This window comes from Lagopus leucura, unplaced genomic scaffold (genome assembly GCF_019238085.1).
Source record: "Lagopus leucura isolate 7727_CA_CO unplaced genomic scaffold, USGS_WTPT01 Super-Scaffold_100004, whole genome shotgun sequence".
Lineage (NCBI taxonomy): Eukaryota > Metazoa > Chordata > Aves > Galliformes > Phasianidae > Lagopus > Lagopus leucura.
The window spans coordinates 50,955,687-50,976,097 of NW_024962264.1; the positions used below are offsets into that span (position 1 = coordinate 50,955,687).

At 33.9% G+C, this 20,411-nt stretch overlaps 1 protein-coding gene across 3 annotated transcripts in view; it reads right to left on the reverse strand.

Annotated features, from left to right (window-relative positions):
- Positions 1-284: 284 nt before the first annotated feature.
- PCDH7 (protocadherin 7) overlaps positions 285-20,411 on the reverse strand; it is a 252,714-nt gene continuing 232,587 nt past the window's right edge. For 2 of the 3 annotated variants that reach the window (XM_042871429.1, XM_042871428.1), the window contains exon 3: positions 285-1,780. In XM_042871429.1, coding sequence (XP_042727363.1) covers positions 1,401-1,780 — 380 coding nt within the window. In that variant the 3' untranslated portion in view covers positions 285-1,400. Of the gene's footprint in view, positions 1,781-2,598; positions 2,635-20,411 lie in introns of all 3 variants that reach the window. The other variant, XM_042871430.1, reaches the window with a different exon arrangement.

Consider the following 20,411-nt stretch of genomic DNA (forward strand, 5'->3'; position numbering starts at 1 on the left):
CCTAGGTGAGTTTCATATCACACCGTTTATTTAATACCTACCCTAAATGTTCTGAGTCTTGACACTGTTTAGCATTGCACTTCACTTGGCTTTAATGCACTATTGTTTCAAGAAAACCTTACATGTTTGATACAAATCAATCTGCAACACCAATGACAAAAGACTCAGCAATCACTCCTTGTACTCTGAAAAGAAGGCTTTATATTTGAGTTGTAATATTCTCTTGTCATTGTATCACCACACTGCCCACCTTCATCCTACCAAGCATTCTCACTAACACAGCCTTCTAGCAATACTACTATTTTTTAATTTTGACTTCAGAAATTCCCTGGAATTGGCAGTATCATATATGAAACATCTGCTGCAACATATCATGTCATCACAAAAAAAAGAAAAACCCACATCATTTCCTTTAGGCATTCAACTGAACCGCACTGGAAAAAATATTGTCATCTGGGCTTGTAGAACGTGCTGCTGTGCAAATGTAACTGAAGGTGTGTTATGAGTACATGTGCATGAGTATATTAGTTTTCTATGCCAAGCCCCAATACTTAGCAGTTCCCCTGATCCATAGTGTGATCTTTGGCCTTTTTGTTATTACTATCTTCCCAGTTAAATGTTAGTCTTGTCCAAAAAAATGATTTCAAGAGTTTATCATTACTATGCTACTATGTGTTACTAATTGTGTTTACATTGAAGTAATCATTACAGAGAACGAGAGAGAAGGAGAGAAAGAGACACAGCTAGAACACATTTGTTCTATGGATAAAACAGAACCAGAGTTCATGATTCATAAGAAAGTTTGCCATGTTTTGGACGGCAGTCTCAAGCTGAACGTGTCTCTGTAGCATCCTGCGTCAGATGAGAGGTGAGAATATTAAAGCTGTGGTCTTCACAAAGTGCCTATTAATGATTATTCCTTTATATTTATCTTTATATCTGTATGGTTTCGGAAGGATTGTCCCTGGTGGGGATCAGCAATATTTAGATGATATGCTTTGAATACATTTTCCCTGACCTGTTATCCTCAACAAGCCAGATGACCATCGAAAAAATGAGTGGCTTAACTCATGCTTCTGCAGAGGAGAAACAACATGTTGTGTCCTTTTTAATCAAGCTCATTACTATAGGAGGAGTTTGCAACCATAGATTTAGGAAAATAAAAATTGGTGAGGGGGGATTTGACATGCAAGTAACAACATTTTCTACATTGTACAGTATAGTCAGGCAGACCATATAATTAAATGCCTGCTATGGAGGCAGAAGTGGCAAGCAGAGCTTATGTCTCTTTGGTGGCCTCCTCTTTTTGTTTCATATTTTTATTAAAATTGTTTTGCTTTTAAGACTTTTGCCCCTTTTCTTGCTCACAACATGAAAGAAATTTGTTGCTGCTTTTTAGCTTACAGGTAAACTTCTCTTCTAGTTAGAGTATTGACAGGAGATGGCTTATATTCCCCTGTCTGTGTAAGGGGGATATCTTCTGGATTGCCTTCTTCTTTCTTGCTGAAACTAGCGGCGCTGAAGGTCTCATAGGATGAGGTCAACTTTTTGTTAAGGAGGTTTCTGTTGCGATCACCCATGAGGGAAGCTTCTCCATTGGCCAGCTTTTCCTGACTGCCCCGTTCATCAACAGGCATGAAAGTGGAGAGTTTTGGCTGGCTCTTCTGCTTTCTTTCAGGAGAAGTGCGAACTGGCATCCAGCAGGAGTCCGAGTGGCCATATTCATCACATTCTCGGGTACACTTCCCTGTCAGGGCTACATCTGGCAGAGGCCTTGAATCTGAAAGTAAAATAGAATTGCCTTTACAAATGAATACTGCAATGTCTTCCAGTGAAACTGAGAATCCTTAAATCTAAAAAAGTTATTTTTAAAAGCCTTAATAAGAATGTTGTAACAATTTCCTTAGCAATATCTTCTTTTATACTGCATGTGCCCATACGCCAAAAGAATATCGGTAGTTTAACTTGAATATTAAGAACTGAAAAGTAAAAATATTAACTCAGTTCCTATGTTTGTCAATCAATCTCAAAAGCAAAGTCAAATTTGGCATTAGTTACTGATTGATTTTTTGCTGTCTAGGAGAGTCAACCAAGCACTTAATTCTGTGCTGCCAATTTCTTTGCGATTATTAAAAATAGCTTTCTTTGATTTTTATGTAACTTGCATGAAAGTAGAATAAAGCTCCAGAACCTGCAAACTCTTATGAACATTCTTAACTTTTGGCATGTGAGCAGATCTGCTATTGACAATAAGACTCAATTTTAGCACAAGGTAAATCTCTGGATGTATTTCTCACAACATGGTATTTATTGTTAGGACACAGGATGAGTGCTACAGTCAGTGATTAGTAGGAGCATACAAAGAAACTGTGGTTGGTTATAAGTGTAATCCAACATACACAGGTAATGCTGTTATATGTGCTGAGTATGCAATGTAGAGAGGTAGGGAGAATCTGAATGCTGCCTGAAAGAGTACACTGATATTTTTCATGTGATGTGCTGTGTTAAAAGGTGTCCTGTTCTAGATCACTGCATCTGCAGTGGACTTATTTTGAGGACTGGATAGGATGCTGAAATTTTTTCTTTTCTTCACTTTACCTTACTTTATGATTTATGAGATATAAGTAAAGTTGCCTACAAAGTAACAAGATGAATAAAGTTAACAAAGAAGAAAAATCAAAAGGTAAATTTAATTTTACAGTGTATTTTATATGACTTTCATATATTAAAACTTATATGCTGCAACTTCTAGGTTTCTTTTATATAAAAAAAAAAAAAAAGTCAAAAAGGAGTAAGGAGCTTCATAGAAATAAATAATAAGGAACTTCATATGGAAGGCAGCCACTTTTTACCTTCGCAATACCCCACCCAAATTGGTGGGAACTGTAATTTTAACAGTCGACCAAAAGTATATTGAGTCTTAATTTTATTCCTTGAAGCTTGCCTAGTTTTTTCTTTGATTTTTGCTGCCAAATAGCCCTCTGAAACACTGACAATTCCAAGTATGACAATTGTATAAATTCCTAGTTTATAGAAAAAGAAAAAAAGACATTCCCGAGGTTTATTTCAAAAAAATAAAATCCTTTCCCTTTCATTTGATTTAAAATATTTACATTAGATGCTAGCAGAGAAGTCATGTTCCATTTCAGCAGCTGCAGATTTAATCCTGATAAATCTCCAACAGCTCTTGGAAGTTGGATTTACATTCAACTCTTCCTAATTCATTCATGAATTTAGCTATTTCTTTCTTTAAAAATTTGTTGCAAAATTGTAAAAAAAAAAAAAAAGGCCTATTATTTTTTATGAAGAGTTGACAATATTTCTAGAGCACGATGAACACTGTGCGATATTTCATATTTCAATGCATCACTGAATTCAGTCTGCTAAATCTAATACTATTCTGTCACGCCTTAAAGGTAAAATGCATAATTAACTGCTAAGCTATATCTAATGTGCTTTGATTTTTAAACAAGAAAACTCTTCTGATCTTTCTAAGAGAAAGCAAAACAACTTTCCACCTAAACCTCTATAAGGTCTTCAACTAACACTTTATTTCTGAACAATAGCCATTAAACATTATGCTTGCAACCACTATTTAGTTATTGCTCTGGAAGAATATAAACAAATACTTCATAAGACAATTGTTTGACCTTTATTTAAAACATGAGCGTGTGTTAATTGAAAAATGTTGCTGTTACTTTTTTGTTTGTTGGTTGAGCTTGAAACTGGTAACGTCTCACAATGTTTGAAGGTTTCTTTTTTTAAGGCAAATAGGCCCTAAACCAGCAACACTCGGGTTGCTAAAAATCCACCCCACACTATTGAATCATACACATGAAAGTTTACCATCTTGCATTGTACTGTATCCCATATTTACTTCTGGACAAATGCAGAATCCTTTATTGTAAAGTGAACCATGAAACATCTTGTGAAATTCAGCTTTACAGTGCAATGCACTGCTTCATCAAGCAATAACCTGTAAGTCAGCATGTGGCTCATTCACCCTGTTATTTTTTCAGATAAAGCTAATCTGCATACCTACAAAGGACCTCAGACAAACTGGAAAGAGGAGGAAAACAAATACTCTCCCAGAATCTTCCCAGATTCATAACAGGGGCCACTGTCTAGGCTCAGTGAAGCACAGGGATGTGCAGTGGCAGATGGGAATCCAAATCAAGGACTCCTGAGGAACAACCACTTTGTCAGGGCCCCTCCCAGGGCTGTTCCAGCAGAGCCATCTGCCCTGTTGTCTGGGAATGAAGCCAATGGCCATGAGTCATCAGCAGCTGATATCCTGATCACCTTTCAGTCTAGGAAGGATTGCTGTCATGGGATTTAGGACACAATATGGGATGCAGGAGAAAAGCAATTGGGGATTGTATGGAATATTTACGGGAAGGAACAAAGGTGGAAAAAGGGGTTGAGGGAAGGAGGAAGAAGCAGAAATATATATATATACATATAATCCCAGAATATATAAATGTATATAATCCAAATTTAAATACATGTATATATAAAGTTGGATATATATATAGTATATATACTTATATTTACAGTATATTGTATATAGAATCAGAGCATCATAGAATTGTTTGAGTTGGAAGGCACCTCTAAAAGCCATCTAGTCCAGCTTCCCAGCAACAGCCTACAGTTAGATCAAGTTGCTCAGAGCCCCATCCAGCCTGACCTTGAATATCAGGTCAACTACCACCTCTCTGTGCAACCTATTCTAATGCCTTACTGTAACAAATTTTTTTCATATACCCAGCCTAAAGCTCCTGTCTTCTATTTTGAAACCATTTTTTCCTTGTTCTACTACAAGACCTTGCAAAAAAGTATACCCCCTTCTTTATTATAGGCCCCCTTTTGAAACTGAAAGGTTGCTATAAAGTGTCCATGGAGCCTTCTCTTCTCCAGATTGAATACAGTGAATCTTTATAGTGAATGTGTGTATACACGTGTAATATATATGGATGCATTATTTACACATGTACACACTCCTACTCACTACTGATCTCCTATGCTGTCCAGCAAGAGAGAGGAGTAGGATAAGTCCATTAGTCCCATGTGTTTTAGAGTTGCTCTGTGTGTCTAGCTGTGTCTATACGTGGCATACAGTGCTCTGTGCACATGCCTGCTGGGAACACATCCTCAGCTTTGCTACTTGTTGAACCTGCAGACATTAAGCTGCAGCAGCCTTGCCTCCTATGGACTACTGAATCCTGTGAGATACATTTTCCTCTAACAAATCCTTCAATTAGCATTTAGCACATACAGTTATTGTAGTCTTCTAGTCCACTGTTTTAAGAGCTTAATTCAGGGTAGCACACATTTAATCTAACATACTAATGAAACTTGTCTGCTCTTCTGTTTAAAAGATGGATATAACTTCAACATTTGGTGGTGAAGTGTGGGGTAGAAGTAAATATTTTCTGTCATTTCTGTCTTTGCTTTCATGACTAAACTATTAGAAATAACTCAACTAGTCAGATGAAGACCAGGGTACCTCTTATGCACTTCAGTAGATAACAGAGATTTAACCTTCATTACGAATAAAACACCTCACAGCTTTAACTACAAAGTAATTAAATGTACTTTTACTAAATCTCTGAACAGATTGACCTTTTGCAGACTAGTGACCTTTATTGTCTGTTTTCATATTATCTAACCAGGGTCGAGAGCAATCTCTGAGTCTGAGAGGAAAAAAAAGTTTTCTCCTCTAGAATAAGTTGCATCTGAACATATCTCTAAATAATGTGATTTTTAAGTACTCATCATTTTAAAAGATAGACACTTCAGTAGCAATCACCCTGCTAGCTGACAAATCTAACAGAATAAGATACAGCAAAGAACTTGTTATCAGAGTTGGCAAATCAGCAAAGAAGAGAATAACAGATTTCTAAAACAGTTATTTATCTTGAAACAGATTCAAATTCATAGTTTAAGTGCCAGTTATTAAGAAATTTTATAGAAAATAAACCTGGAAGGATGGTATTTCTCATCGTATATACATTTACAGACTTTGAATTTAGTTTTTAACAGTTTTACATAGAATATTCAAATTTTAACACTCTACAGAAAAAGTTACCTTTGAAAGTGAGTATACAGAAATCAAATTTCATTTGTATCTGTTCAGACTTCAGCTTTAAAAGAATGGAGAACATTGATTACAGGGTCCCACAGAGGAGGAGGGCCAAAATTTACTTCCTTATTGCATCTCACATAAGATTGCACCAAAAAATTTGCAGTGTTAGATGATAATTATCATTTAAAAATAAAATAAAATTTACTATTGATTCAACAGCTCTTCAAAAATCAATTGCTAATTTCTGAGAAATTTTCCATAAAGCTCTGTATGAAAGCATGTAAATGAAAGGGGTTATTTATATGTATGATCATGTTTCTATTGATTGTATCTGGCTGTTGCTTAAGGACTGGAAGGATTGCTTGTTATAAAAGAAAAAAAAAATAAATTGAAGGCATCTAGCATGGCAGTGCTGAAAGGGGAAACACAATGATCATTGACAGTTTAATCCCAAAAAACTAACAACTAAAATACTCCACCCAAACAATTTTCTATTATTTTCTCTCTTCCCATTCCATACCGAAGAAGGTCAATGTATGTGAACAAGGACAAAGTATTATGAATACAGTAGTCAATGAGAATGTTATAAATTATGTGATTTAATGTATACTAGATCAATCTATGCCCATGACAGGGGGGCAGTAGGTCCCTGCCCCTTCCTTCTCCCCCCTGCCCCAGAAAATGGGAAGGAAAAGGGAAAAGGGATAGGGAGATGGGGGCTGGGCAACGATCTGTAGAGGAAAACTTATTTTACTAACTATGATATCAGAATGCAAGATAACACAATATAATACAATCTAATTGAAATTGAGACTAATAAATCAAATGGAATAGGAGAGAGAGAGACTTCCTGAGACTGGGCCAAACGTGAAAAGCTTGTTATAGGTAGGAAAGCACCCTCCAGCACCTACTGAAAGGCAGTAAGACCGCCCCACCTGGAGCGGCCAGATCCCATGACTTCCGCAATGTATAGGGACAGGTACCTGGAATTGGAGCACTAACACTTTAACTCTCAGTGCACTACATGATGTTATGATGTAGAATACTGAAAACCAAAAAACACAAAACCACGACAATATACATACTGCAGAATTAGTCAGTTGTACACTCACACTGGCTACGGCACCAATGTACGACCCAAGTAGTCTAAAGTTCTGTTCCATTTACTGACCCTGGAGATATAAATCTCTTCAGAGCAGTAGTCACTCCCTATCCATCTACAAAACCCTAACATTCCCAAGACCCTAACTAAGCACCAAGAAAGTGTTCCTAGTTGTAGACTTTTTCTGGAGTACATCACTGGAAAGGTTACATAATTGTACAGTAGTATTAAAGTACTTTAAAACCACACAGTTTGGTCCATGTGATCTGAAGAGTCACTGTTAGATAGTGTGCTGAATTGTATCTATTACAAATCAATGGCTGCACACAGATTTTTGCTGCTACTCCCCTGCATGTTTCCAGTTATTGAAGGTCTATGAAGAATACCTGTTCAGTTTGAATCTACGGTGAAAAAAGGAATAGCTACTGACTATAAAGAACAGACATTGTAGTTTGGATGTGTCAGTTTTTACCCCACATATTCCTAGGCTAGGTACACAAATATATTACATTCAGAGTGCCGCACAAAAAATTCAAGTGGAACACCACCAAAACTATTTTAAAGCTTTTATAATTAAAAGCTATTTTAAAGCTATTATAATTAAACAGGAGTTCATTTATGAATTTACATTTCATAGCTTTTATGTTAAATAGCTATTTGTTTTATGAGATGCATGATTGGAGCAACAATAGAGCTCTTAAACCATCACTAGTATAGATTACATGATCAGAGAACAATGATGCAGAAGAGAAGGTGCACATTGTAGGAATTCATGTTTTAAGGAGAAAAAAGCACTGAACTACAGAGAGCTACTGCAGTACTGGCTCTTTGAAATTCCTGCCTCCTAATTGCAGTAATTCAGGAACTGCTCTCTGTTAGTGCTGTGGTAAATTCTGACAAGCCAAGACACTATTAAAACACTTAAACGTGTTTGAAGGCATCAACGACTTCTTTCTCTGCACCTTAGGCTAAATGCAGTTAAACAGCTATTGAACATATCTCAAGAAGCATTTAGTGCCCCAAGGCTTGGACTGCTGTCATTCTGAATGTGGCATTATCATGTGCTGCAGAGACAGCGCATGCTATCTCTGAACAGTCCTCCAGAATAAAGTCAAACATAGATCCACTGTTTGAAACATGCCAATTGCACTGAAGTAATTAATATATTAATTGCTTTTGGACAAAATAATTTCATCTATATTATGCAGAATTCTGAAATGCTTTTCAGTCCTCAAGAAATATTTCAGAGTCCAGAAAGGTTTAAATGTATATTAATTGAATGAGTAACACAGTGAGAGGAGGTACGATGATAGGATACAAAGTGAATTCTGAACCTTTTTATTCTTTTGATACTTAAGGAAAAAGGATCGCGGAATGAAAATGAGAATTTAAAGTCCTTTACTTGAAATGTGGTGTGCATCTTATACCCTAAGTATTCTGTAAACAGTTCCAAGACCAGCAAGACTCAATGCAGTAGCATTCCAAAAGTCCAAGTATTTAGCTGATTTTAAGTGAGCATAGGTGAATTTTCAAAACAAATGTGAAATTCTTTGTCCTTTATCACTGAAACAAATTTAAATAAATAAATAAATAAAGCATTACTATAAGACAAGTAACTGATTATTTAACATTTGTATTCTTCCTTCTAAATGAATGAGAGAAAATTAGCCAGAGTAAGAATGCGCTTTAAGGAGAAAACAGCACTTCTCATGTACCAAAAAGACATATATAGTAAAGTAAGACTGGGAAAAATCTATTTTGTGTGACAAATCAGGTTGGAAATAATATTTAAATAAATAAATGAAAAACCTTTGAGGATAAATATAGTGATGGAAGGTTACAGACTTTCCACCATTGGGAGAGTTTTAAGAATGGCTAGACAAAATTCTCCCAAGGGTAGCATAAACTCTTAATCAGCTAATCCTACCTTGGGAAAGGATTAATACACAAAATGACCTCTAAATGCTCCCTTCAGCACTGCAGTTCTGTTAATGTGATTACTACCACTTATCTACTTTGGTCTCAACCTCCATAGTAGTTTCTCCTCAACATTTTAGATGAATGAAATGAATAAAATAAATTACCATTTAACATATGAGTTAATTGAATGAATACAGAATGAAAAAGTTAGTAACGAAGTTAGTAATGTTAGCAAAAAGAAAAATCAAAACCAACAACGTTCTGACACCCATTAAACCTGAAAATGGTTTAATGAGACTCTCTAAAGCAGAAAATTTCAAGATCATTTTCTTCTTATAAGATTTTTTTTTTTTTTTTTTTTTTTTTTTAACAAAAAAACCCAAGTTGTTCTGTTACAGGCCAAAGTCATATTAATCAACTGGTTGTCAGTATAGAATCATAATGTAGGTTGCATACAGTAATGGAAATCAAATTCAAAGTAATGAATTCTAGAGAAATACTAATTTCATTACTTGATAACATGGTAAAACAAAAGAAAGCATACCAGAAACTCATTGTCTTCTCTCATTTAATTTGTTTTTATCTTATAGTTGTGGCTTTGTTATTTCCTTTTGTTTCAGAAGACCAATAGCCTATGTATAATGAATGAGAGTTAAGAAGTACAAGCTTACGTATACAAAATACACCATTCTGAACTTAAATTCCCTAGATTTTAATTTTCTTGATTTACATGTAATTGTTGCAAGCCTCATAATCCCTTTAAGTCTTTAATAGCCTGACTTATTGCTATCATTGAAATGGCAATGTATCTTTCAGAAAAGTAGGATTTTGCATGGCTTCTTGAAGTAGCACAGACATTAAGATGTAGAACACTTGTAAACTGTCTAATTGTTCTGCCAATCTGATGCTGAAGCATTAATCTGCCACCATGTCAAATTACATGCCTTTATTTTTTTTTCAGTGAAACATGTCAGTGTTTAACAAACTTTGAGCTGAAACAATTCACAGAGCAATTAGAATGTCAGCTCTTCTAAAGATGATTCAAGAAAAGTCTGATCAGCACTCAACAGTCAACATAATTTCCTCGATAATCATACCGAAATGAAGGGACTGCAGGAGCTTGGAGGGAAGAGTACCTATCTAGCAGCCATTATTACCTTATCTAAGCATTTATAATATGCCACCACTTCATTTTATTTCTTGGTATTATTTTATACTTCATTTTCTTTATTAGGAATGGACACCAGGTCAGGAAAACCTGTAGTGGTTTTGCTACAAGAGAGATAAGGAAGGTTACATGATTTTTCATTTCACCGCAATTTATGCCCATCCATAAGGAAACTTCATTTGGGAGTTACTACTGTTTGTAGAGGGTAACAACAAATACATTTTATCCATTCAAAAACCTCAAAAGATGTTGAATACTATTGTATCTCAAGGATATTTCACAGCTATCTCAGAGAATACTCAGCATCTGTACTGAAAGACAATTATATAGGTTAAAAGCTTGAGTAATTGAAAAGAAACATACATATACATCCTCACTCATGGCTTCATAACTATTTATCATAACAAATGAGAGGAAAGAAAGACAAAAATGAATCTGTTACGACCGTGGACAAGAATTCAAACTGAAATGAAGTTTTGCTTGAATACAATGTTTTCACACTTTCATAACCTTCAATGAGTTCCTTTTGTCTTATACGGTTCTGCACAAGGTACTTACTTGAACTGATTGTCTTAATAAGACCACTGTATTCCTGAATTTATACAGTTCTGCTTCCTACAGCAATACATTGCTATATTCTGAGTCCCATTTAATTCCTGCACATACAGAGCAAAACATTATATAATATCATATGTTAAATATTAGTGACTTTTTTCATAAAAAATTGAATTACTCCTTTTTTTTGTAAGTCACAGACCCTCAAAGTTAAAGCTAAAGCTCTTTTAATTTATATTGCATTATTTTCTAAAGCGAGGAGGGGGAGCTTAAAATTCTCAATGCTCTGCATGCAAATGATTCTCTAAATAATGTAGAGCTCAGCATGAAGCAGAAACAAATATCTTGTGACTACTTGTCTTTTTAGCAACCATCAGAAAGAAGTTGTGTTGTAAAATGAAGAAAACATCTGCCACAGGAAGCTCTATTTAGGCTTTTATGTCATAATAACGGAACCTTATCTCACACAATGGAAAAAAATATTCACTTATCTGTTTATACCATATATATTTCTCTTAAAAATAAACAAATTTGTATTTTTAAGCAATAATATTAAAAATAGCTAAGATACCAAACCAAATTCAATTGAATTGAAAAGTACAAAGAATGTATTTTCAGTACTTTAGCAGAGATCAAAGATGCATGATCCGCATGAATGCTAAAAATAGAAATAAAAATAGACTTATATTAATGCACATTTTTCTTTTTGTCTAAAGAAACGAAGAAGAAATGAAATAAATTTCATAACATGTACTGCTTTATCTTCCTTAAACTAATCTTCCTAAAGCACAGTACAAAGTCATACAATTTAGGTGAAAATGGTAATGTTTTTGCCTTTCACATAAAAATGAAATATTTTACTGATTAACTAGTTATTGAGTCATAGCTTTTATTGCATCTCAGTGGTCTGAGCCAGTGTCGTTCTGATGTTTATATCAATTATTCTGTAACTCACATTTTTTTAACTAAGAAGGGGTAAAATCCATTCCTAAATAATGCCCACCTTAGTAAGACTGATTTTTTTTTTTTTATAAATACTGATTAATTCATATTTTTCGTAAGTGCTAATTTTTCTCACTGATGATACAGGGGAGTGGGAGCAGCTTTTCTTCCCTCTTTCTTTCTTAATAGCAAGCATGTGGAAAAATATTCACACCTCAAAACATAGAGAGACAAATAGAGAAAGATAATGAATCTCTCAATATGATTTATGTACTGCTCAAAGGGATTTATTTTCATTAATTTTTTATTGATTTTTGAGCTGTGTGTGCAGATTACTGCTGGTGAATTAATTACAAACATCAGCTCAGAATGGTTACACACTTATGACAGATTAATCTGGGTTACAGTCCATTAGTAATTAAGCACAGCACTAATTCCCCTTATGCATGTATGGTAGATGGACTGTAATCATACACTTGCATCATAGTGATGCTAAAAAAAAAATTAGAAGTATCACTTTATTTCACTATAGAATGGAAAAGCATAACATGCATTTTTATTTGGATTATTTAGCTAATGGATAGAAAAGGTCTGACTGAAACAAAAAACAGGGAAGAAAAAAATCAAGTTTCACTTGCAAATGTAGGCCTAGAGCTCTGAGAAACAGCAATCTCAATCAATCCTTCTAGTGGGAGTGGGAATATAATGAAGCCTGTAGTGCATATGAACCCTTGCTTTGACCTTGAGTAATCTACAGAATTTAATTCATCAGCTAGAGGAGGTGAAGTAAAATTTTTAACTTAGAAGTGGAATTGAGTCTTGGTGAACTGTAGTATTTAAATCAGTGTATTAGCCAAGAACTCACTCATTCCTTAGATGAACTTGCTACGTTTTTGGTTGCTTCACCAGATACTAGTTAAGATTTTCTTCATAATTCCTTAACCCTTGACTAGACAGTTGAACTCTATTCCCCTACAGATCCTTTGAGATATTCCTCCAAAATGTGAGATACTTCCTAGCCACAAAGTAGAGAAGGAATCATTTCTGTCAGGATTGACTCTACTGGAAGCACTCTTTAATTAATCCATTCTCTTGGTTTGAGAGCATTTAGTATTGCAATTTCTCTTTTGCATTCTCCAGCACAACATTAAAATTAGTAAGTTTTCACTTAACCTAGATGCTGGTATATGCATTCATTCCTAAAATTAAATAAGTTTAAGTCTCACAAAATATTGTTATTCCTCAATTTGTGACATCTCCAGATTTCTGAGGAAACACAGTACGTATATTTTGGACTAGTGCTTCATAGCTTATTGAAGAGATTAGGGTATTATATGTATGTCTTGATTACAGTACCAGAAAATAATGCAATCTTCTTGATTATGTTCAGTATAAATCTATGGTCTCCTTTCTGCTAATCTATTCAGTATCAGCTGCAGTGGCCAGAGTAACCAGTAACGGTTACTCTGAAAATTTGAACAAAACATGGCAATCTAGTAATTAAAGTGTCAAATACAGGAAGTGGGCAGAGCACAAAAAAATTAAAGGATGAAAAGATATTTGTCAGACTGAATCAGACAGGAATATTACACAGTCTGCAGTTCTTATCTAACTTGATAGACAAATACGTAAATGAGGAAGTAAACTGGAGGCTTTGGTGATTATTTCAAACAATTTTTTAACAAATGTACTGTTTTTCTTTTATGAAAGTGCTTTCTATTGCCATCACAATGGGGAGTACAAACATATTAGATCACACATTGCATATTCTGCTCAGGAATATTCCTTCTCGGTCATTTAGGATACAGTTTCCCAAAAAGGAAAATATTCAGGAAAAATAAGGTTCCCTGCACAGTGTTTTGTATCTCTGATTTCTTTCCAAGATTATAAAAGAGATGTCAGTTGAGACTGCGGTACTTGTGAATGTAAAGCACTGTTCAGTAGAGTACTACTAATTTTTTCATGTGACACATTGACCATTAGATAGTTTAAATGGCTTTTACTTAGGTCAAATTTTAAGTAAGTTTCAAGATGAAAAAAACTGTGTCCAAATATCAGGCCCCTGAACAACCACTGTTTGTAGATTTATGCAATAATAATTTCAGGAGAATTATTAAAAAGAATGGAATCTTCCTGAAGTCCTACCAGAAACTAGGAATCATATCTAGTTATTTCTTGGTCTAGGAGTGAGAAGAGTGTTGATGGTCATATTTGATGTCCCTTGGTAAAAATAGTACCTCTGATTTTGATCCATTAAACATAGTGAATAAACTTGCAGTCCACAGTGGTGAATACTCATGAACAGTTTATTAAAGTTAGTTAATTTAATTGGACTCATAGCCTATATTGCCACACACAGATTTACTCTATTTTAAATCACAAATGAGTGACTGACTAGGTAAAACTAAAAATTATCTGTTTACATTTGAATTATAGTGGTAAGAAAGGAACTGGAATAATTAATGTTCCTCAGAACATTTTAACACAAAATACTTATCAACATTAAAATTAACATCAATTTCACTCTTCTTTTTGCGTGAAGGTATTTTGAAGATTCTAATTTTTGTTAGACTTCTTTTTTTTAAGATTTATGCATATTCTTAAATCCCTTTCTTATCAGGTATGTGAAAACTGACTAAATATGTGGGATTGCAATAAACAGCAGAACAAAGTCTCAGTGCATGCTGTATCCTACATAGATATGAAGTATAAATGCCTGTGTCCTGAGTTTTATTACAACTGATGCACAACTGATTTTGTGCAGCTGCAAAAGTATTTTATGAGGTTTTCTCTGTTTCTGTTTACTAATGCTTTTCATCAGTGAAAGTAGAGAGGATACAAGAGGTCAAAATTGACAGCAAAACTGAATCAGGGCTTCTCATGCCAATGAAATCATGAAAAACAGCACTGTTCTTACAGCAACAATAATGAATATAAATAGACAAAAGGCTCTGAATGGCTACTGGGAGAGAGAGCATGCATTTCAAGAAAAAAATCTTTTCCTGCCATCACAGATAGCTTTGTGAACTGGCTAAATTAGGATGCCCTTTAAACAATTTCTGTGCTTCAAAAAATGTCTCTGAAAGACACGTCTCCTTTATTTTACTTTAAGGAATCAGACTTAATAGGCTGAATTTTTATCATATTTTCTACACTTTTAATTCTCATGTCAATCATTCCCAGATAAAATCTGTTATCTCATTTTTGACACAGTTCAGTACTTACTATAAATGTTTTTCCTCACCCTCAGATTTATTGTCTCAAGCACACATATCCCTCTTTCTCTACAGATAACATTAGACAAGTGCAACTATTGGCCAAATAATTGTCAAAGGATAATAAAGATTTGCAAAACTCTTCTATTTCAAAACTAAATCTCTAAGTAAATGTATAAATCTGCATCAAAGTCATTTACTAGAATAGCTGCATATATTTGATTTGCTTCTTATGAAAAAAAGATGGTAAATCCATCCAAAAAAGATTAAAGAAACATGTTTCTCCACTTTTATGAGTGATATCACATCATAAAACCACACGTTTAAAAGTCACTGTAGAGATGTTGTACCAACTAAATTTCAAGAGATTATAATATCTATGTCTGTCTCCAGGTGATTCCATGAATTTACGAAGTTTTACACATTGTTCAAAACTAAATGCCTTGCTTCTAGCCAAAACTGTTTGAAAATAATTATATCTTCTTCTGGAATAACAAAATAGAATTCTGATCCAATTCTTTGGAATAATAATTCTTCTAGTTAGTTTATAATATTTGTGTTCACGCAGCTGGTTTAATCTGAATTAGGATTTGCAATCAATAAGAAATTCAAAATAATAAAGATAATGGCATGTCAGAAATCTGAAATGAATGTTCTGTGTGATCTAGGTCTGTTGCAAAGACAGCACCTGAGAATTTCAATTGAACATGAAAGCAAGATTACATCCCTTGAGATTTATGTGTTTTACATGTTACATATAATAAAGGATATTAAGATTTATGCAATTCTCCTTTGGCAAGGCATTGACACCAACAGTCTACCTAAATCACAGATAATTTCTGTGTTGAAAAAGATAAGAGATCTTCCTCACACAAGTAAATTAAAGATGATATCAAAATTGTTACTATATTTTACTGCATCTATGCCATTAACATTACAAAGACAGAGACAATGAAACACCATAATAGAAAATATAAGTGCTTGTTTCTAGTTTGCTATATGAATACCATGTAATATATATTCAGTTCAACAGTATAAAGCTGCTCAGTATGTGTGCTCTTCTGGCTGGTGAACAATAGGTCAAGTGGAACTCTTTAGAGGAAGAGTTCTCCTTTCTTAAGTGCAACTACACTTGCTTAGTTGAGAGAAGTATGTTTATCTCAGAGGGAAAACTGTGTTCCTGCCTCCAAAACACCAGAATTATAGGTGATGCAGAGAAAGAAACTTTTGTAGAGACTACAGTGAGACAGCATAATTTATTTCATAGAGGAGAGGCTGTTTCAGGTTGCTCGAATAAACAGTCGAGAGCTAAAGGATGTTAAAGAGTTGGGAAGATGCATTTTCTGATCTTTGTATTCTGTCTCACACTCAGTAGCCCTTGTTTTCACTATTTAAAAAATGTCTTCAGTTTATTACTTAGTGATTTAATAAATTATGACTTCGAAAAATGGGATGATTTTGTCAACTCTTGATCTGCGCTTCAAGACTGAAACAATTCTATCAAATAAAAATATAAGCAAATGATTATTAAGAAAACAAGGTGCACTAATTTATGAAAATTATATCAATACAAATATCAATAAATACAAGTCTAACTCTGGAGCCAAGGGGTAAAATCCCTAAAAACTCACTAATCCAGAAACCTAGTCTGATGAAGCAAAATAAATTCTAGTTTTATTCACAAAACTGAGTTTTGAAATTGTAGTGATTTATTTGTTGATTTTAATACAGGGTTCAAAAGGATGGCTGTAATACAAATGCAAAATAATCCCTTTATCAGGGAGTAATACTGCAAATAACTCAGTCTATAATCTGTAAGCAAAATCAGTTTTCAAGAAAACAAATATCTGCTATAATTTTTTTTTAGCTTACGTATACTATATTCCACCCTGTTAAGAATACAAACAGCAAGTTATATATATCTACTTGCTGTTGGAACAGGGCTGATGGATATCAGAAGGGCATTTTTAAAGAAGTGATAAAGAAAATAAAAGTTTAGAGGTAATCAAATTTAACTTAAGAGGAGATACGCAATTATAACTTATTATGCTTTGAATAGCTCTCCCAGACAGTAAGCCAGTTATTTCAAAAAGTATAATTACCTCTTTCATGCTTAATATTCTGTTTTTCATCAAATGAAATGCTAAACAACCTAAGTCCACATAGTCCTGTATATCTGGTTTAAAAAGAGAATTTTTAATAATAACTATACGTCAGCTTATTTCATGAAAATCTATCAGGTATCCAATACAGCAAAGTATTTGCACTGCCATTCTGTTCTCCATTAAACAACAACAAAAAATCTTCTAAAGAGAATTGAAACAATTGAAACATCATAAGGATTCTACCTCATACATTTTGATATGCAGAACATGTTAACATCTCGCAGCTTGTAACAGACACACACATAAACTTGACCTGAGTAGAGACTAATTTGAAAACAGCCCTTCACACTAACTTCCCAAATGAATTATTTACTATCAGTAACTGCACAAATTTAATTTAAAAAAGTTATTTCACTGACCAAGTACAATTTCACTAAAATGCATATTTTGAATTTCCCATATTATAAAAATGAATACATTGATCAGAGATCAAAGAAGTGAAAAGAACTATTCTTTTCTTTTCTTTTTTTTTTTTTTTTTTTTTTTTTTTCATACAGAGAAGAGCTTGTGTGGAAATGTTTAAATATAGAGTAGAGCAGTTTCAAACAAAAGCAGACCTTTTCAGACTAGCTTATTTGTCTGTGAAAAGTCAGAGAGACATTATTGGAAATATTTAATTTGTTCTAAAAGTACATGCCTTCTGAGCTCTTCTATGCATACCAATTTTAAGTAGAACTTATATATCATATTTTTAAAGCTGTATCCATATCTTATGGAACAAGAAATTTGTGACATTAGTTTGCATTAGTTTGCATTAGTATTACCTTTTTAATTATACTATTTGCCATGATCTTCAGTACTGATTCTGATTTTGATTTTATCATTCCAGATTTGAAACAAATCATAGTTCTATCATGAAAATATTCTGATATACAAATTATCAGTAAAGACTACTAAAATAGAAACTGCTCAGGCAAAATATGTGTAGGTTTAGCTTAATCTCAGTACAGAATTTGTATCCCAGAAAAGAGATTTTAATACCAACCTTTTTTTTACTCTGACCCTCTAGTTGAATGGTAAGCTTTCTTCTGAAAGGTGAGAAAAGGGTCAGATTTCAGATGGCAGATATCTGTGTCAACTGAATGCCTAACAGGGTATAGTCAACAGTCTCCTCCCTCTTTCTGTTAGCTCATGACAGTGGTTTCACAGTGCACAGATATCGAGATGATGATGAATCTCACCAGAAAAATATGAATGCTCTGGATGTGAATCACCTTAGGTTCAGTACAGCACTTAACAACTTCTAATGGCTGCACTTGAATAAAAACATCTGCGTTTCTATTCTACTTTTAAGCTATGTGCTGAATTCATATGTTCTAGGAGCATCCCGAACTTAATGGCACTTTTTTCCTTGTTTCTGGATGTTAACTGAGCATGGATTTCTAGACAAAATCATTTTGTAATTCTGAATCTTAACCTAGGTTCATAGGTAAATTGATTACTCAAAATAAAATCACAGTAAGGTAGCTACTAAAAGATTAGCTTTCTGAACCTGTTTCCTAGGTACATATGTCTAAATCCCACTTTCAGAGCCAAAATAATACTCTTGGTTTCTTCTATTTGGCTGTGTGAACTACTCATAAAAGCTCTGTCTGGCACCAATACTGTCAAAGGAGTGCTAAGTTCTTTTGTTTGAAAATGGCAAGGCCTGAAGCTCTTCTATGACATAAATCATAATGCTGTTAATTAAACTCTAAAGCAAACACTGCATTTGGAGCTACAATAACAATCAACAATTTCTCTAGGGCTCAATATCAAGTACTTATTTAAATTAATTAACTGGTATGACACTTTCAGTAACAAATCAAAATAAGGGATGGTTAAATTCAGCTGTATATTAATAAAGTCTTTGACCCTCATAGAACTTTGCTTTTTACCACCTTGTTCTCAACAGATTAATAGCATTAAGTCCATAGCCATCACCTTCCCTTACAGAATATTCAATATCCTGCAATAAATTCTTTTAAAGTAAAGATAAGATGACAACTGATTAGACATCTGTCAGCCTGAGCAGGAATATTGACACTGTTTCTACGTGAATTTCGAATTAGTTCGTTTCCATAATTTCACAAATGAAACTCTTGCATATTATTCTAAGATGGGATTGCTATGAGGAAATAAGTGCAGTCATTCACTTATTATTGTGATCTAAAAGTAATACAATGAACGATAGCCATTTATTTGGCCAACTTTTTATTTCATGAACCATGTCTGATATTTTGAAGGCCCCTGGAGGCTCTACGTTAGTCACAAAGGCTCGAAAGCAGTTCCTCCCCTATTCCAGTCACTCTCTACTTTTGTTAGCTTATCCCTAGTCTCTGAAGCTAATCAATGTCTCATGGTTGAATAAGAGTTACAAGAGTTTCAGAAGCAGTTTGACTAAGCTGATACTCATTGAATATTACCCATTAGTTAGCTACATAAATTACATTAAGAGTTTTGTGACTTCAGCTCTTCAGAGAGAAGTATTTGTCAGGAAGAATTTAATAACAAGAGTCATGATGCATATTTAAGCATCCATAACCACCACTAATTCATTTACCTGCAAGGATTGCAATATCAGTATTTATTTAATAGTAATAATAATAATTTAAAAAAAAAAACAGACCAACAAAACACTTAGACTCTTTCTCTGGCCAGAAGGTAACATTACGATCTTCCAGACAGTTATTGAATGTGTTTGTTGAAGATTTTTCTTCTAGAAGCAAGATTAAAATGCATCTCTGGAAAACATATTTTAAGCTCAAACATTATTGAGTTTATTATAAATACTAGTAAACTTTTATTTTAACTACCTTACTCTTCCTTCCCTTACTCCAACAAGGTCATTGGAGGTACACATTCCATTTCCCTTCTTGTAATAGAAGAGTAATAGAGTCATAAGCATTCGTGTCTGCTTGGAAATGTAATTCCTGCTGTCATTAAGAGATTTTTACCACATCTGTGATGCCTATTTTACCCAACAGATATCTTCTAATGCATTTTAAATCACAACTTCGCTCTGCCATTACTTAGAAAACTGAAAAAACTATATTATCAAAGAGGTATACATGTTGAAGAATCCTCATTTCCCACTTAATAGTCGTCTTTACTTCATGAAGATTTTCTTTCTTCTAAAGAATTACCATAGCTGAAAAAGAATCAACTGTACTTTATTTCCCTGAATTAACCAATAAGTTCAAACAAGATTAAACTGATAGGTGCAGCTTCATTTCCAGAAAACAAAAAAAAAAAAAAAAAAAGATCTTTAGAACATTTC